The sequence below is a fragment of the Anolis sagrei genome, chromosome 7 (assembly GCF_037176765.1).
Source record: "Anolis sagrei isolate rAnoSag1 chromosome 7, rAnoSag1.mat, whole genome shotgun sequence".
NCBI lineage: Eukaryota > Metazoa > Chordata > Lepidosauria > Squamata > Dactyloidae > Anolis > Anolis sagrei.
In genome coordinates, this window is record NC_090027.1 from 41,849,372 (window position 1) to 41,869,543 (window position 20,172).

At 45.1% G+C, this 20,172-nt stretch overlaps 1 protein-coding gene across 3 annotated transcripts in view; it reads right to left on the reverse strand.

Moving 5' to 3' along the window:
* Positions 1–4,782: 4,782 nt before the first annotated feature.
* Positions 4,783–20,172, reverse strand: part of DRD2 (dopamine receptor D2) — an 88,844-nt gene continuing 73,454 nt past the window's right edge. The window contains exons 2-8 of one of the 3 annotated variants that reach the window (XM_067470807.1): positions 16,174–16,481; positions 14,329–14,438; positions 13,998–14,134; positions 11,297–11,493; positions 9,475–9,561; positions 7,010–7,343; positions 4,783–5,627 (exon numbers count right to left, since the gene is read on the reverse strand). In XM_067470807.1, the coding sequence (XP_067326908.1) occupies positions 5,434–5,627; positions 7,010–7,343; positions 9,475–9,561; positions 11,297–11,493; positions 13,998–14,134; positions 14,329–14,438; positions 16,174–16,449 (1,335 nt within the window). In that variant the 5' untranslated portion in view covers positions 16,450–16,481 and the 3' untranslated portion in view covers positions 4,783–5,433. Of the gene's footprint in view, positions 5,628–7,009; positions 7,344–9,474; positions 9,562–11,296; positions 11,494–13,997; positions 14,135–14,328; positions 14,439–16,173; positions 16,486–20,172 lie in introns of all 3 variants that reach the window. The other 2 variants (XM_067470806.1, XM_060787538.2) reach the window with 2 other exon arrangements.

The window sequence follows — 20,172 nt, forward strand, 5'->3', positions numbered from 1 at the left end:
CAGGTGAAACGTCAGGAGAGAATGCCTCTAGACCATGGCCATATAGCCCGAAAAAACCTACAACAACCCACTTATTTGAATTGTTCCTTTGAAGTTTGGTCCAAACCCCTCAATGGTCCCAACTACCTTGGAGGCCACCAAGTACCATAAAGTGATTAGGTTCTGGCATGGATGTATTGACTGATTGTGAAGTTGGCTGCAAAGATAGAAAGCATGCAGAAGAAAGAGGTATTTAGGAGTCCCCAGGCCAGACAAGTGGAGTCCCATTGAAACCTGAGGCTGATTCAAGATGGGGCTTGGCTGAACGTATGCAATCCTAATGAGATTTCATTGTGTGATAGAATCATAGAATCATAGAATCAAAGAGTTGGAAGAGACCTCCTGGGCCATCCAGTCCAACCCCATTCTGCCAAGAAGCAGGAATATTGCATTCAAATCACCCCTGACAGATGGCCATCCAGCCTCTGTTTAAAAGCTTCCAAAGAAGGAGCCTCCACCACACTCCGGGGCAGAGAGTTCCGCTGCTGAACGGCTCTCACAGTCAGGAAGTTCTTCCTCATGTTCAGATGGAATCCCCTCTCTTGTAGTTTGAAGCCACTGTTCCATGTCCTAGTCTCCAGGGAAGCAGAAAACAAGCTTGCTCCCTCCTCCCTGTGGCTTCCTCTCACATATTTATACATGACCCTCATCATATTTCCTCTCAGCCTTCTCTTCTTCAGGCTAAACATGCCCAGCTCCTTAAGCCGCTCCTCATAGGGCTTGTTCTCCAGACCCTTGATCATTTTAGTCGCCCTCCTCTGGACACATTCCAGCTTGTCAATACCTCCCTTCAATTGTGGTGCCCAGAATTGGACACAATATTCCAGGTGTGGTCTAACCAAAGCGGAATAGAGCATGGGGAGCATGACTTCCCTGGACCTAGACACTATGCTCCTCTTGATGCAGGCCAAAATCCCATTGGCTTTTTTTGCCGCCACATCACATTCCTTGTTGTCCACAAGGACCCCAAGATCTTTTTCACACGTACTGCTCTCGAGCCAGGCCTCATCGTCCCCCATTCTGTATCTTTGCATTTCGTTTTTCCTGCCAAAGTGGAGTATCTTGCATTTAGGAGGACAACTGATAGATCCTACCTTATTCACCAGACGGACTTGCAAATTAAAATTCCAGAGACCCATTTCTGTGTCATTTTATTAAGTGGCTGTAGAATAGCTGCAGGCAGCTTACAAAAGCTTCTGTGAAGTGGATACAGTGAGCAGTTACAGCATCGGCCATTTGGTGAGATGGGCCTAGTCAACGGGCTTCCCGATGGCGAACGACAAAGAGTGGTGACGTTGGACAGACTGAGTTTGAAAATGTTCCTTCCCACCACTGCCTTTATCCGAGAATGGCGAGAATCCAATTTAGAAAGCATCAAAGCTTTCTAAAAATGTGGCTAAGGGATGAAGGAAGGGTAAAACTCAATGAAATATGTGCCTCCATGGGAAAAAAAGGAAAAGACGAGTATATGGCTTCAAATTGTTGGATGACTGGGTGGCTGCATAAACTTCATAACGTTGTCTTAGGCAAGGGCTGTTCAGAGGTGGTTCACCATTATTCTAAATACGAGGGTTGAATGAAAAGTAATGCCTCCACCTTCATAACTCCTCAACAGATGTACCTTGGGAAGTCTGATCTGGTCACAGTGGTCCACGCTCTTGTTACATCCCGAATAGATTACTGCAATGCGCTCTACGTGGGGTTGCCTTTGAAAACTGTTTGGAAACTTCAGCTAGTCCAACGGGCGGCAGCTAGATTAATCACCGGAGCGTCATACAGAGAGCATCCCACCCCTCTGTTATGTCAGCTCCACTGGCTGCCGATCCAATTCCGAGCACAATTCAAAGTGCTGGTTTTGACCTATAAAACCCTATATGGCTCCGGCCCAGCGTACCTGTCCGAACGTATCTCCTTCTATGTCCCACCTCGGAATTTAAGATCTTCTGGGGAGGCCCTGCTCTCGGCCCCGCCTCTATCACAAGTGAGGCTGGTAGGGACAAGGGACAGAGCCTTCTCAGTGGTGGCCCCTCACCCGTGGAATTCACTCCCTGGGGAAATTAGGTCATCAACATCCCTCCTCTCCTTCAGAAGGAAGCTGAAAACATGGATATGGAACCAGGCCTTTGGGTAATCTGGCAGACTGGTAAGGTATTGACGACCAGAATTTGGAAAGGACTATGGTAATGCTGAATGGACTTACGGATTTTAGAACTTGGTGAACGTTGGCCACTAGATTGGCTTTTTAGTTGTTATTGTATTAATTGATTGTTTTTAACTACTGTGGCTATTGCTGTTATGTATTTTATCTGTTGAATTGTTGGCATTGAATTGTGCCGGTTGTAAGCCGCCCTAAATCTCCCCTTGGGGGTTGAAAAGGGCAGGGTAGAAGTGCCCTAAATAATAATAATAATAATAATAATAATAATAATAATAATAATAATAATAATATGCAGCAAGTACTGGCTTGTTCAGTAGACTCTCCTCTACAGTTCCATTTTGGCAGGAAGCCCTAGCATTGAACGGTTGTGTTGTTATAGTGTGAAGTATGGAACCCTGCGCAGACGGTCAGTCAATGCGACTTAAGCAACGTGAAGTCATTGAATTCTTGACAGCAGAAGGTGTCACACCAAAGGATGGAGATTCATCAGAGAATGCAAGCTGTTTATGGTGATTGTGTTGATGTGAATACTGTGTGTAGTTGGGCAAGTAAGTTTAAAGATGTTGGGATGGGAACATCTGACTTGCATGACAAACAAAGAGTTGGACGTCCTGTGACAGCAACCACCAAGTTTCACAAGTAAAAGGTTGACAGATTGATTCAGGACAATCCTCATATCACTCAGAGAGAAATTTCAAGCATAATTGGCATTTCACAAGGACGTGTGGGTCACATTATTGCTTTGCTTGGCTATCGGAAGATCTGTGCACGATGGGTACCCAGGATGTTGACTCCTGAAATGAAAGTGCACAGACTTCTTCTGTGACGGCTTCAGAAAACTTGTTCATTGTTGGCAGAAATGTATCCAATTGTCTGGTAATTATGTGGAAAAGCGAATAATGGTAGCTAAAGAGCCTATTCTAAGGATTATTTCTGCATTTGATTTATCCAAACCCAAGTAACGAAGATGGAGGCATTACTTTTCATTCAACCCTCATATAGCCTCCAGCACCTGGTTTTTCTGGCAGACCACCTTCCAAGTATTTACCAGCACTGACCCTGCTTAACTACCAAGATCAGATGGGATGTGGTGCCTTTGAAATACTATTTAGCAGGTGTTTACATGGACCAATTTTGTTCTTCTTCGAGAAATGGTCTGTGGGGAAAGGAAGAGCAAGATGCCTGTTAAAAACCAAATGATGATGATGGGTTGTTGTAGGTTTTTCCGGGCTATATGACTATGTTCTAGAGGCATTTTCTCCTGACATTTTGCCTGCATCTATGGCAAGCATCCTCAGAGGTAGTGAGGTCTGTTGGAATTAGGAAAATGGGTTTATATATCTGTGGAATGACCAAGGTGGGGCAAAGGACTCTTGTCTGCTGGAGCTAGGTGTGAATGTTTCAACTGACCACCTTGATTAGCATTTGATGGCCTGGCAGTGACTGGAGGAATCTTTTGTTGAGAGGTGATTAGATGTTTACTCTCTGTTGTTGTGCTGTTCTAATTTTAGAGTTTTTTTTTAATACTGGTAGCCAGATTTTGTACATTTTCATGGTTTCCTCCTTTCTGTTGAAATTGTCCACATGCTTCTTGTGGATTTCAATGGCTTCTCTGTGTAGTCTGACATGGTGGTTGTGAGAGTGGTCCAGCATTTCTGTGTTCTCCAATAATATGCTACCAATATTAAAAACAACTCTAAAATTACAACAGCAAAACAATAGAGAGTTAACAATCAGGCACATCTAATCACCTCTCAACAGGCCCGTAGCCAGGATTTTTTTGGGGGGTGGGGGGGGGGGGTGGGGCTGAGTTTGGTTCGAGGGGGGGGGGCTGAGTCTGAGTGAAAGAGGGTCTACCCTAGAAATCCTTTTGTATTGTTACCCCAATACCCCCATGCATATGGGATATATTGGGCATAGTGATCAGATCATGATATGAATAAACATAACAATTTAAATAATGTACCAGTAAGGCCTTCTCGTGGACCACCATCAGAATTTCGGGGGGGGGGGGGGCTCAAGCCCCCCAAGCCCCCTCCCAGGCTACATGCCTGCCTCTCAACAAAAGATTCCCCCAGGCACTGCCAAGCCATTGAATGCAAATCAAGGTGGTCAGTTGAAACATTCACACCTAGCTCCAGCAGACAAGAGTCCTTTGCCCCATCCTGGTCATTCCACAGGTATATAAAGCCATTTTCCTACTTCCAACAGACCTCACTACCTCTGAGGATGCTTGCCATAGATGCAGGCGAAACGTCAGGAGAAAATGCCTCTAGAACATGGCCATATAGCCTGGAAAAACCTACAACAACCCAGTGATTCTGGCCATGAAAGCCTTCGACAATACGATGATGATGATGATGATGATGATGATGATGATGATGATGATGATGGAGGATCTGAAACAACCATTGCCTAGAACTTCAAGTGAAGATGGCTTTTTCAAATGTAGTGCATACCATGCAAGACAAGTTTTGGAACACCTTATTTATTTTTTTGGCTTGGGCTTCGGCTCAGTTCCTTCCATTTCCCCCCTCCCTCCATATATACATTAGTATGATACAGTCGTTGTAGTTTTTTCCCCCCCTTTCCTACTCTGCCCTGAGATTCCATTTTCGTACATTCACCACTCTGAAAATCATAGGGTAATAGTGGTTGGGCTGGTCGAAACCTTTGGTGAAGTTGGCTCCACCAAGACTTGACCAAGAACCCAAGCGTTCAGTTCAAAGCCTGAAGGCCATTCCATTGGACATGATTCCTAGGAGTGCTGGCTTTTACAGAAAAATCAATCCAGTGTGTGGAAGCATCTCCTATTGCAAAGCAGACAAGGTGACGGTGTCTTTGGTGAGAAACGTACCAGTAACAACAACACGGGAATAAGTCAAAGTGTCTCCCATAGTTGTGTTCCTCTACAAGTCATGTGATTAATGCACTGAAGGCCTTGCTGGCCACAAGCAAATGCTGCTGTTGGTCTCCTTGCTTCCTTTCTTTGTGTTAAAAAGCACAGTGCAGAGGTTGCATTGGAAATGAACACTTTTTGTGACGGTCCCTCAGAATCCACACATCACCGTGAGAACGAGGCAGTCTCGGACCACAACTGCTGGCTGAAAAATCACACGGCACACTTGGAACCCTGTGTGTGCTTCCTTAGAGATACCACACCACAGAAGTTCTCTTCACAAGACCTCCCCATAGTATGACGATGCTATCCATGCGCTTGGTCCTTCAAGGGGAAGCTAGCAGTGGAGGATCTTCATGAAGGCCTTTCGGAACTCAATGTTGAAGGTGGTGTAGATGATGGGGTTGACGGCGCTGTTGACGTATCCGAGCCACGTGAAGGCATTGTACATGGCCTGGGGGATGTTGCAGTCACAGTGCATGTTCAGGATGTGGGTGATGAAGAAAGGGAGCCAACAGATGATGAAGACACCTGGCAGAGGAGAAATGAAAAGAGACAAGTCAGCATCACAAAGGAAGAGAAGATGGCTTCTACACACAGCACATCCTTAATTGTTGGGTCCTGATCATGGTCTCCAGCTTAGATGGTTTTCAGAAGAAATTAAGCAAGTGTGCAGAGATAAATTCTATCGTGGTGTTGGATCAAGGCATCCTGAGTCCCCCCCCCCCCCCAGGAAGTTGAGAAGGGTAGGGTATAAATATCCAAAATAAATAAATCAATATCCTGATTCAAGACGTCTTTTAGCAGGTAGATCCCAGTCTTCCCATGAGCTCATCCAATACACTGGTCAACACTCTAAAATGTTAGACATGTTCCTGGGTATATTTGACCTGCTGATTCCAAAAATCATATCGGTTTCTGCCTATCAGCTTTAGTTTTTGAGCTACAGTACATATGCCATATACCAGTTGCCATCTGCTCACCCTAGAAAACCCTAGAAACCATGATAATGTTGTCTAAGGCTTTCATGGCTGGAATCACTAGGTTGTTGTGTGTTTTCCAGGCTGTCTGGCCATGTTCCAGAAGCATTCTCTCCTGATGTTTCACCTGCATCTATGGCAAGCATCCTCAGAGGTTGTGAGGTCTCTTGGAAACTAGAAAACTAGGAGGTCCTAGTTTCCAACAGACCACACAACCTCAGGAGAGAATGCTTCTGGAACATGGTCATACAACCCGGAAGACATACAGCAACCCAACCATTATTATTATTATTATTATTATTATTATTATTATTATTATTATTTGTCATGTCAGGAGCGACTTGAAAAACTGCAAGTCGCTTCTGGTGTGAGAGAATTGGCCATCTGCAAGGATGTTGCCCAGGGGATGCCGAGATTATTTTGATGTTTTTAATCATCCTTGTGGGAGGCTTCTCTCATGTCCCCACATGAGGAGCTGGAGCTGATAGAGGGAGCTCATCCGCCTCTCCCTGGATTCTAACCTGTGACCTGTTGGTCTTCAGTTCTGGCAGCACAGGGGTTTAACCCAATGCGCCACCGGAGGCTCCCCCAACCATTATAATTATATCTAATAAACTAGTGTTTATGCAGTCTATCCAATGCCATTTTCCAATTCAGTACTCCAAATAACAGGCCTAAAAACCTAGACACCAATAAAAATATTGTTGGGCTTTGTAACTATTTAGTCCTAAATCCAACTAGAGGAAAGTTACTGAATACATGAGGTTTAGATAAGGGTTGACTTGCCATGTAGTTAGTGATTCAGTATATCTTCTCTAATTGGAAATAAAAACTAGATTTGACACTAGGTTGCCATTGACCAGACTCAAGATGGTTCTTGGACTGCTAGGAGATCTCTGTAGACCATAACAGGTGACCAAACCAACATCTTACCAAGCACAATGGCAAGCATCTGCGTGGCTTTCTTTTCCTTCTGCTGTGAGAATTTCCTCCGACTTATGGTCTTGAGGGAAGTCCGTGTCTTGCCGTTGGGCATGGTCTGGATCTCAAAGGCCTTGGCTGTTTTGGGGTTGTCTGTCGTGTGCCCGTTCTTTGCGACTTGAAGTGGGCTGTCCATTGGAGACTTCAGCGTTGAGTTGGCACACATGTGGGATGGGGCCGGCACAGCTAACTCGCTGTGACTTGGCACCGATGGCTTATGTTTGCTCTTCTCTGGCGGGCTGGTGCTGGTGGCCATCTCCATCTCATCGATCTGGTTCACTGTGTCCTACACAAAAATTCCCACAGATATGTATTAGGGATGGAGAGAATTTTGGCTGCGATTTGTTTCCTGAGCAAACAAATGGATTCCCAGATACTGCGATACCTGGCTGGGAATAATAATGCAATAGTGAGACTATTTCACTAGATAGCGGTTCAATTGGAAGTGTTTTGGGAAATTTTTCTGCACAGAAATACATCGATAGGAAAAAATTTTGCATGAAACTTTTTTTGCATGAAATTTTTTTACATGAAACTTGTGGGTTTCTGTGCATGAAAAATCCATTTCCAGAGTGTGTGGTTTTGTGTGTGGCTGCTATTTCTAAGCAGTGGTTGAGACTAACCTTTGAACAACCAGAAACTGTTACTCTAACTCTCATCTCTGTCCTTTGGTGCCCAATTTAGGACCATAGATATTGCATTTTGCTCCCTACTTGGGCAGAGAAAGAGACCGTCAGAAGTACAACAGAAGAGATCAGAGCTGAGCAAAATTACTTTTCTGGACTACATTTCCCAAATCCCCTTTTGTCAGCATGGCTAATAGTATATATTGACTGTTTCCCAAATGACTTTTGTGGAGGGGGAGAGCAAATGTTGGGGTGGGTTCAGCATATACATGCAAAGAGACTTGCTTGAGCAATTTGGGACAATTTGTCAGGAGCGCTTGCGGAGAAGGGGCCTCCAACTATCATACACTTTCAACTTTAAACAAGTAATTTTGAGATGAATTTGGGGCCTGGAGTGTACCAGATTAAATCAAAAACTGTGTCTATCACATCAAGATCATGGAATTAAGCTCCAAATTTAATTGGGGAGGCCTTCTCCAAGCCCCAATATGGTCTAAAAGCAAACTATTGAGCAAAGTGTGACTTCTGGAGTGTCTACATCTCCCTGCCTGTGCCCTGAGTCCTTACTTTGCCCCTGGCCATGGGTTTTGGCCCTTGAAGACCCAACTGAGAAGACAGTGGGCTCACCCTGCAAGCCTGAGGTCTATCCCTGGGAGGAACACTCACCACGTTTATGAAGCGGGAAGCTACCATTGGTCTTCAAGAAGGGGCCTCCAACTATCATACACTTTCATCCTTAAGTAATTTTGATATGAATTTGGGGCCTGGAGTGTACCAGATTAGATAAAAATCTGTGTCTATCACATCAAGATCATGGAATTAGGCTCCAAATTTAATTGGGGAGGCCTGCTCCAAGCCTCAATATCGTCTAAAAGCAAACTATTAAGTAAAGTGTGACTTCTGGGGTGTCTACATCTCCCTGCCTGTGCCCTGAGTCCTTACTTTGCCCCTGGCCATGGGTTTTGGCCCTTGAAGACCCAACTGAGAAGACAGTGGGCTCACCCTGCAAGCCTGAGGTCTATCCCTGGGAGGAACACTCACCACGTTTATGAAGCGGGAAGCTACCATTGGTCTTCAAGAAGGGGCCTCCAACTATCATACACTTTCATCCTTAAGTAATTTTGATATGAATTTGGGGCCTGGAGTGTACCAGATTAGATAAAAATCTGTGTCTATCACATCAAGATCATGGAATTAGGCTCCAAATTTAATTGGGGAGGCCTTCTCCAAGCCTCAATATCGTCTAAAAGCAAACTATTAAGTAAAGTGTGACTTCTGGGGTGTCTACATCTCCCTGCCTGTGCCCTGAGTCCTTACTTTGCCCCTGGCCATGGGTTTTGGCCCTTGAAGACCCAACTGAGAAGACAGTGGGCTCACCCTGCAAGCCTGAGGTCTATCCCTGGGAGGAACACTCACCACGTTTATGAAGCGGGAAGCTACCATTGGTCTTCAAGAAGGGGCCTCCAACTATCATACACTTTCATCCTTAAGTAATTTTGATATGAATTTGGGGCCTGGAGTGTACCAGATTAGATAAAAATCTGTGTCTATCACATCAAGATCATGGAATTAGGCTCCAAATTTAATTGGGGAGGCCTGCTCCAAGCCTCAATATCGTCTAAAAGCAAACTATTAAGTAAAGTGTGACTTCTGGGGTGTCTACATCTCCCTGCCTGTGCCCTGAGTCCTTACTTTGCCCCTGGCCATGGGTTTTGGCCCTTGAAGACCCAACTGAGAAGACAGTGGGCTCACCCTGCAAGCCTGAGGTCTATCCCTGGGAGGAACACTCACCACTTTCCGTTTATGAAGCGGGAAGCTACCATTGGTCTTCAAGATGAGCGTGCAGAGCTTGACGTCTTCTGGATGCGTGCATTTGTCCTGAGGATGGGGAAGGGGATGGGGAGGCAAGGAGGGACACATGGGTTACGTCAGGTGACAGCTGCCCCAGAGCAAGAGGGACTGGGTTGCCAGGAGGAGGGCCTCAAGCAGAGCTTAGGGAGAGTCACCCTTTTACGTCTCCTTGAAGAGCTTGGCAAAGTCTATCCCTCATCCACATAAAAGCAGGGAGAGGAAACAGGCTTGGGGTTGGGGCCAAATTAAGTATTACACTTGGTTCTGGAAGTGGTGAAAAATAATGCAACCCTACTTGAACAAGCAACCATATGGTAGCAAATATAGATGCCAGCAGTTCTGACTACACTACGTGAAAAGGAGATTCCATCTGAATATTAGGAAGAACTTCCTGACTGTGAGAGCCGTTCAGCAGTGGAACTCTCTGCCCCAGAGTGTGGTGGAGGCTCCTTCTTTAGAAGCTTTTAAACAGAGGCTGGATGGCCATCTGTCAGGGGTGATTTGAATGCAATATTCCTGCTTCTTGGCAGAATGGGGTTGGATGGCCCATGAGGTCTCTTCCAACCCTTTGATTCTATGATTCTATGAGGCTGGATGGCCATCTGTTGGGGGTGCTTTGAATATGATTTTCCTGCTTCTTGGCAGAATGGGGTTGGACTGGATGGCCCATGAGGTCTCTTCCAACTCTATGATTCTATAAATAAGATGACACATAATACTGGCCACTGATTCCAAGCTGCCAGCTTCCACATGAAATCAAAATATGGACACACTTCCAGTTTGTTGCAGCCTACCAGCCATGGACCATGTTCCTTCAGAAGCTTGAGGAGCAGCCTCCTTTCCCAACTTTGAAAGAAATTAAGCATTTCTTGGACCTCCTCCCTCATTTGGTTACATCAAAAGATCACCATGTCCACGGACTGTTCTCCACTTTGGTCTCTTTTGCTTCTGGTGGTCAATGAACGTAGGTACGTGTATGCTTTCGTTGCGTGCCTTCAAGACATTTTCAACTCACAGTGAGCCTAAGGTGAACCTATTGTGGTGTTTTCTTGGCCAGGTTCATTCAATGGAAGTTGTGGTCCCGAAAGGCAATGTCCCTCAGCTCCATGGCCACACAACATTGGCAAAGGAGGGAAGGTGAGATCTGTCTAGTTCTGAGCAGCCTCTTTCTCCAGTATCTGACTTTTTGTGGCCTCATCACTATGGAGTTGATCTGTAGAGCACCAACAAGTCTGCAGCCTCATTACAGACCTTTCCAGTATGCTTCTGCAATAGTCTTCCTTCCTGAAATCTCTTCCCTTATTCCACCCAGATCTCTGCTGCATATGCATGACTTACTAACAGGTTTGACCTTAGAGATAATGAGAATGGTTAACTGAGAAGAGGAAGCACCCTACTGGGCCATGTTTCCCAGAACCTACACTCAAGCATCGATACATCCAAAGACAAGGGAGGGGGAACTACAATTCCCAGAATTCTGCCTTTACTGTGACAACTTGGCATGCTAGCTTCAGTAATAGTGAGAGTTATAGTCCATAACATTATTTTCCCCACAGTCTGACTTGATGGAGCTTCATCAAGGAGTTCTAGAAGGGCAAGTGGATCAAGCAGCCATCTTGGGTTCACTCACAACATGGATTTGGGAAGGAAAAATGGGAAGACTGGAAAAGCGAGGGATAAAAGAGGACCCTTGAGGAGAGAGGACAGGGGATGGGGAATGGTGGTGGTGGAGTTGGATGGGAGGCGCGTGGGTTGCGTTTACCTTCAGCGGGGCCTGCGTGTCAGAGTCCGGGCCCAGGTGGGTGCCGACGTGTTTGGTGTTGACCCGCTTCCTGCGTTTCCGCAGCACTATGTATATCTGCACGTACACCAGCAGGGTGACAATGAAGGGAACGTAGAAGGAGACGATAGAGGAATACACAACAAAGGCAGGATTGGCAATGATACACTCATTCTCCTCTGGAAGACACAAGAGATTGCAGGGGCATTGTCCCAGCCATTAGGAGCTACTGCCAGTGTGTGCGTGTGGGTACATGTGTGTTGTGACAGAAGACACATCTCCACCCAAACCACCCAGGTGATATTTTCATGAGGGATTATCACAAATTTGTTATGGTTTTCATAGCATAACATTATGCCAGCGCAGCGTGGTTAGTGGACTTGGTTGCCCATATACTGGACTGCACAATTCAACAAACTATTTCACAAGTCACATTGATGCATCATCTTATTGTGCAATGGTTGACAGGCCTCCTATCTAGACATGCCTTGTGCCTTGACATGCACAACTGCTGGCACAATGGAAGGGTTGTGTTGGGCTGTGACCCTTCTCCAACCACCAACATAAGAGTAATCATGGTGGCCAATGTCACCAACAGGATTCTAGGATACACAAAGTATATGTTATTGTTGCTGAAACTTCAAATATGTTATCATACAACAACTTCTATACACAATATAGAGGAACAACTTATCATGGGTTAATGTCCATATTCATATTAATGTCCACATATACTTTGTGTATCTTAGCAATAGACATCTGTGTTCTATATATTGCTACCAACAGGATTCTAGCCATTGGATCTGATGTATCTTACACTTTCTTACTAGAAGAGCCTTACAGGGTGTGAAAAAAGGAGCAGGAGGTAACTATGGGCAGAAGGAATGAAAGCATTGTCCCCAAATACGAATTCCATTCCCTATAAGACTTTCCTTTCCAAGTTTCTAGCATTCCGGAGACTGAGATATTAATCCTCTCAAATATCTAGTATATCTAGTATCTTTGGTGCAGTACAACGGATGTGTCCGCTGAGGATCAGTTCTAAAATTTTTCCAGGTATAATAATGACTCCTATATTTTGGTTACAGCTAGGTTGGAAGCATACCATAGAATAGCACTGGAGGGTCTAGGGAGGTCCACAGATGTTTTGGCCTTCAACTCCCAGAAATACTTCCAGTTTACCAGCTGTTGAGGATTTCTGGGGGATGAAGGCCAAAACATCTGTGGACCCACAGGTTGAGAACCACTGCTGTAGAGGTACTGTCACAGGGTGGAGGGAGCAAGCTTGTTTACTGCTGCCCTGGAGACAAGGACGTGGAACAATGGCTTCAAACTACAAGAAAGGAGATTCCATCTGAACATGAGGAAGAACTTCCTGACTGTGAGAGTCGTTCAACAGTGGAACTCTCTGCCCCAGAGTGTGGTGGAGGCTCCTTCTTTGGAAGCTTTTAAACAGAGGCTGGATGGCTATCTGTCAGGGGTACTTTGCATACAACATTCCTGCTTCTTGGCAGGGGGTTGGACTAGATGGCTCTTCCAACTCTATGAGTCTATAATTCTAATGCAGTTTGACACCAGTTTATCTGCCGTGACTTAATGCTATGGAATCCTGGGCATTGTACTTTTGCAAGGTCTTAAGCCTTCCTTGCCCAAGAATTCTGGAGCTTCATCAAATGATAACTTCTGAAAGGGCATCGTTTTGGGACTCTGAGTAAGTGAAACCATGGAGATTGAGTCCATGGATAAAGGGGTTGTACTCTACTTAGAAATGCTCCATGGCCATTTCGGTAATGCAATGCTAGAAATCTGTGAATGAAATAATATTTCACAGGGGGTGGGATCCTTATTTGGGACAATACCAAATCTCAACATCGGTGCAAGAAACGTGTGCTCGATTCTCTACTATGTAGATGTACTTGTGAATGCTGACTTTCTGTGTGGTAATGCATTGCCGGACATACCGGTGATACCCGTTGTGGTGGGGGGCACTCTCCCACCGGCCATGAGGTCACAGGGGGCTTCTTCTTCCCAGAAGCCCCCTGCACGTGGGAAGTTTTCCTGCCGGTTGGACAGCTGGCCAACCGGCGGCCAGCCCTACACGGCCAGCTGATTGGCCAGGGCCAGCCTCCTCCCTCCGTCCGGCAGCTCTTATAGAGCTGCCCAGCGCACGTGCAGGCACTGTACCTGATTCAACTTACCATCCCACCCTCCCTGCCTACTCATGTTGTTTGGTTATTGTTAACACTGTTTTGGTTTTGTTATCCCGTCACAACTCTCCTTGGCTTGTGGCATGGGATCTGGATCTGGTTTTCTTTCCCCCACCCAGTCATGTGGGGGGGGGGGGAGTCTGGTGGTTCCCAGGGTGTCGAGTAACTCAGCCCGGTATTGTGCCGGTGGCACCCTGACGTGTGTAGCGGTATCGGTCAGCAGCGGGCTGACCAATCTTGATCCAGAATCCATGTCTGGTTGCCAATCTTCCAGTTCCTGTAATCAATAAATGAGTTGTGGCCATTTCCTTTCCATTTCAGTGTGTGTGTGTCTTTTCTCGTTGTTGGCGGGAGGCGTGTTGCCCATCCACACGCAACTTTGTTATGGACAACGAGCAGATGATTGCCCATTGTAGGGAGATTGAATTGGTTCCACTTACAGCCCCCATTAATGTATATTGGAGCATGGTGCTTACCTGTGTTGTTGAGCCCAAAAAGCAAGGGGCAGGAGATGGCGAAGGAGAGGACCCACACCACAGAGATCATGACGGTGACCCTGCGCTTGGAGCTGTAGCGCGTGTTGTAAAGCATCGGCATGGCCACGGCTGTGTACCTTTGGAACGCAACACATGAAAAAGGGGACACATCAGTGGTGCATACTTGGAACTCTCCAGTACAGCTGAGATACAAATCAAAGGAAATTTAGGTCTAAGACGAGGAGGAGGAATCATGTTTTGCTTTTTGTTGACAATTCTGCTGCTACATTTTGAGCATTGACTAGAGAGAAATCAGAGAGGGATCCTTTACCTGTCAATGCTGATGGCACAAAGGTTGAGGATGCTTGCAGTGCACATCATAACATCCAGAGTCACAAAGATGTTGCAGTGGATGCGACTGAATCGCCATTCCCCAACCACCTGGAAAGAGAAGAAACTCAACAACAGCAATGCAATTATATGTATGTGTATGCTACCAGAAAATGGAACTGATTTAATATATTGTTGAAGGCTTTCATGGCTGGAATCACTGGGTTGTTGTAGGTTTTTTCAGGCTATATGGCCACGTTCTGGAGACATTCTCTCCTGACGTTTCACCTGCATCTATGGCAAGCATCCTCAGAGGTTGTGTGACCTCACAACCTCTGAGGATGCTTGCTATAGATGCAGGCGAAACGTCAGGAGAGAATGCCTCTAGAACGTGGCCATACGGGCCAAAAAAACCTACAACAACCCAATGGGACTGATTCTTCTCTTGATGCCTTTAATGCATCAAATGGTCATGAGAAAACAAGTGCTTTGCACAGCAAATCCCTACTGTGCAAATCACACCTTCCATTGCTTTTCCAGATGTTCCTTGCACAACGCCATTGGCTAGATCTTGATTTCTCTGAACGCAGACATTGTAGATGTGTCCAGAGAGATCAGTACCAATCCTATCAGCCCAGGAGCATTTGGAAACAAGCAGTGCTTGACTTGAATGCGCATCCAACAAGCTGTCAGGAACCTCCCTCTGCCTCTGGCCTTGGCCTTGGAAGCTACACCAATCTCCCTCAATGCCATTGCCTTTATGGGAGAGACATGAGGCTTCAGAAGGGATTAGCAGATCAACAAGAGAGATGTTCTGCACAAGCAGCTCTCTCCAAAATGGATGTGGAACATGGCTTATGATTGGGAGATGAGTCTTGTTGGAAATTGAAAGTGAAGGAAATAGATAGTTTGGCCTACCTAGCATATCTTTCTCTTCATTTGTCCTCAATATGAAGAGCAAGGGATGGGCACAATTTTTGGACAGTTTCTGCTCCAAAATGGAAAGAAATGCTTCCAAAGAAAGGCAAAGACACATTGGAATATTCTCTTCTCAACTCCATTGGGTCCCTGAACCCCATACTATGACATAATGCTTCCATTTTATTCTGCTGTCCTTCTCAAAACTGCATTTTTTTGCACAGAAATGAGCTGCATATGCTACCATGTGCAAAAGCATCACTTTCTACTGAGAAAAATGATGTTTCCTTTGCAAATGAACCATGTGTGAATTTGGAGTAAGTCTATAAGGGATTGGACTGGGTGGACCTGCTGGATGAAGTTCTTCCAATTCTACTTTCTGAGCTATGAAGGCTTCCAACAGTTCAGGATTCATCGGTGAAGGATTATCCTCACCATCATCTTCTCACCATATATACACACACACACACACACACACACACACACACATACATACATACATATATGACCTTTTTCCAAATATTTTTGAACATTCTTTCCCCCTCTGGCTAAAGCAAGAGCAGAAGACAATCTACTGACCCAGGGAGGTCAAAGAGGACCTCGAAGAGTCTTTGACACTCTTGACACTCCCAGAAGTATGAGATTCTTTCTAAAGGAGAGAGCAAATTCATGCTCCTGGAAACCTCCAAGTGCAACAATTTACCTTTCAAATGTGTTCAAACATTTCCTTGTCCTCAACATAAAACATACTCATTTTGAGGACCAAAAATGAACTTCTGCCCACTTGAAAAAATATCTTAGCAGTTCTTGTAGTCCTTGGAGGGTCCTGGGACATAAACATTGCCCAGACTTGATCTGTGCTCACTACTACTGTTCCATATATGTCAACAACAACAGCAACAACAATGACAATAATGGGTGTGCCTACCTCCAAATAGACCACCCATGGTATCACCAGAGTGGCCACCAGAAGGTCTGCCACTGCAAGGCTTACAATCAAGTAGTTGGTGGTGGTTTGAAGAGCCTTCTCTCGACACACGGCCATGCACACTAGGACATTGCCAAAGACGATGACGAAGATGAGGAGGGTGAGGAGCATGGCGTAGTAGTTGTACTCGTGGGCAGGCTTTGGTTCTGGGCCAGACTCATTGAGGCTTCTGTTCTCATAGATGCCATCATACCAGGACATGTTGGGGGAATCCATGAAGAAGAAGAAGAGCCCTCCAGGTTTGGGACCTGCCTTGCCACAAAAGGAGAAAACAACATACCGTAAGTGGCAATGAATTTGCTAACTGGTATGTTGAACTAAGGGTACAATACTATGGAACCATATCTTCTTTAGACTTCTCAGCCAAAAAGCACTAGTATCTCACCAAACTACAAATCTCAGGATCTGAGGCCATTAAAGTGATGTCAAACTGCAATTTTTCTACACTGTAGGTGCACCCTAGGACTCTGGAGACCAGGGTTTGATTCCTCATTTGCTCCACTCTTAAAGTGAATGTGAAGTGGAGCTGCTTTGAGTCTCTGTATCAGGAGAAAGTTGGGATAAAAAGAAAGTAAATAAAAATAGCCACTGTGAACCAAACAAAAATGTCTAATTGTCCCCATGGAGGAACTTATATATCAGTAAGATACCAAAGAAGCTGTTAGCCTCAGCTTCTGCCAACCTAGCAGTTCAAAAACATGCAAATGTGAGTATTTATTTATTTATTTATTTAGAACTTTTATATACCGGTCTTCTCACCTCCAGCGAGGGACCCAGGCCGGTTTACAACAAAGGAATTCATGCACAATAGTTTAAAACATCACATCCAATAATACACTAATATAAACACATTAAAGTACTATCATATAATTATATAAGGCCAAATCGTTAGCATAAAATCACTATTCATCCCCATCAATAGATCAATAGGTGCCGCTCCAGCAGGAAGGTAATGGTGCTCCATGCAGTCATGCTGGCCACATGACTTTGGAGGTGTCTATGGACAATGCCAGCTCTTCGGCTTAGAAATGGAGATGAGCACCAACCCCCAGAGTTGGGCACGACTGGACTTAATGTTAGGGGGAAACATTTACTGAACCTTTACCAAAAGAGTTATTGCTGAAATGTTCAAATCAATCAAATAAACATATGGTGTATTCATTGCTCAATACACTATCTGAGGTGCAAATATCATTCATATGTATGTGTCCGCACACATGAATGATGTATCTTTGTTTTCTGTACCTCACCTGTGCAAACCTGGTGTGCTGAGAGGTGATAAACAAATAGTGAGACAAATCCTTGAGGCTTTGGGAATGTTCTGGCATACAGATTTGATTTGTTGCAAGGAAACTCAAAAGAATGTGGCCTTCTCCCTGACTCCCTCAGCACATCATGCACACACACACACACCCATTAAATCCAGCTGGGGAAATGATCCACTCCGATGTTGGAATGGAGACGGCAATCAGAGAAGTTTCCTATGAGAAAAGTTAATATATGGCAATGGTCCCTCTGTTCTCCTCACTGGTTTCCTTCCTTTCATTTCTGACAAATGCATAACAGTGCTGGTGGTGCCTCATTAAAACGAGACAACTAACCAGGGATCAATGCTGTCTGAGTGAAACAGTTGCCGTCTCCAAATCCTCCAGAATTTGCATCTCTGCCATCCTTTTGCACAATACGGAGGCTGCAAACCAAGGTGTTTCTTCCAACCTCACCCAACTTGGGTCAGATAGACCAGATGTTGGAGAAGATGATAGTCATGGGGCTCTTCTCAATGGCTTTACCATTGGTAGAAGCACTTGACAATGCACTCTTGGAAGAGCGAAGCTGAGATCTGGATATTTCAGACCCAAACCTCCATGTATTGTCGAAGGCTTTCATGGCCGGAATCACTGGGTTGTTGTAGGTTTTTTCGGGCTATATGGCCATGTTCTAGAGGAGAAAATGCCTCTAGAACATGGCCAAATAGCCCGAAAAAACCTACAACAACCCAAAACTTCCATGATTTCTTACCACTGGGTACCCCATCTGGGAATAATGCAAGTTATGGTCCAACACAACCCAACGTTGAGATTTTTTTTTATGTTTTGAATCTACAACAGTGTTTCTCAACATGGGGATCGCCCTACGGGGGTCGTCAGGGGTGCCAGAGGGGCCATCAAAGACCATCAGAAAACACAGTATTTTCTGTTGGTCATGGGGATTCTGTGTGGGAAGTTTGGCCCAATTCTATCATTGGTGGGGTTCAGAATGCTTTTTGATTGTTGGTGAACTATAAATCCCAGCAACTATAACTCTGAAATGTCAAACTCTATTTCCCCCAAGCTCCACCAGTGTTCAGATTTGGGCACATTGAGTATTCGTGCCAAGCTTTGTCCAGATCCATCATCATTTGAGTCCACAGTGCTCTCTGGATGTAAGTGAACTACAACTCCAAAACTCAAAGTCAATGTCCATCAAACCCTTCCAGTATTTTCTATTGGTAATGGGATTCCGTGTGCCAAGTTTGGTTCAGTTCCATCATTAGTGGAGTTCAGAACGATCTTTGATTGTAGGTGAACTATATATCCCAGCAACTACAACTCCCGAGTGACAGAATCAATCCCCCCCCCCCCCAACCTCACCAGTATTCAAATTTGGGTATATCGGGTATTTGTGCCAAATTTGGTGCAGTGAATGAAGATACACCCTGCGTATCAGATATTTACATTACGATTCATAACAGGAGCAAAATTACAGTTATGAAGTAGCAACAAAAATAATTTTTTGGTTGAGGGTCACCACAACTTGAGGAACTGAATTAAAGGGTCATGGCATTAGGAAGGCTGAGAAACCCTGGTCTACAGCTTCCACAATCTCCAACTATTGGGTGTCCCATCTGAGAAGGATGAAAGGTATGATCCAACACAACCTGGTAGAGTTTTCCTGGAAGAGCACAGCCTTCCCCAATTGAAATCTGGATGTTTGTGACTATAATTCCCATGTTCTCCAAACATTGGGTGTTCCATCTTTTTTTTATAACATCAGGAGCAACTTGAGAAACTGCAGGTTACTTCTGGTGTGAGAGAAATGGCTGTCTGCAAGGATGTTGCTTGGGCGATGCCCGGATGTGTTACCATCATGTCCCTGCATGAGGCGTTCCATCTGGAAATGATGGAAAAATTGAGCCCTGGCAGTTAAAGCATAGAATCAAAGGGTTGGAGGAGACCTCCTGGGCCATCCAGTCCAACCCCAATCTGCCAAGAAGCAGGAATATTGCATTCAAATCACCCCTGACAGATGGCCATCCAGCCTCTGTTTCAAAGCTTTCAAAGAAGAAACCTCCACCACACTCCGGGGCAGAGAGTTCCACTGCTGAACGGCTCTCACAGTCAGGAAGTTCTTCCTCATGTTCAGATGGAATCTCCTTTCTTGTAGTTTGAAGCCATTGTTCCATTGCGTCCTAATCTCCATGGAAGGAGTAAACGAGCTTGCTCCCTCCTCCCTGTGGCTTCCTCTCACGTATTTATACATGGCCCTCATCATATCTCCTCTCCGCCTTCTCTTCTTCAGGCAAAACATGCCCAGCTCCTTAAGCCGCTCCTCATAGGGCTTGTTCTCCAGACCCTTGATCATTTTAGTCGCCCTCCTCTGGACACATTCCAGCTTGTCAATATCTCTCTTGAATTGTGGTGCCCAGAATTGGACACAATATTCCAGGTGTGGTCTAACCAAAGCGGAATAGAGCATGGGTAGCATTACTTCCCTAGATCTAGACACTAAGAGTGTGTCAAACTCCATCAATTCTGCAATATAGCTGCACCCAAAAGCACTCTTGAAAAATTCCCATCCAACCCCTAATTAGTATTTCTCTTTTAGTGGCCTTCTGAACTAAATATCAATTTCACAGAGTGATGGCAAGATGTTGTTGCAGAAAATCTCAGCAGAAGCTAG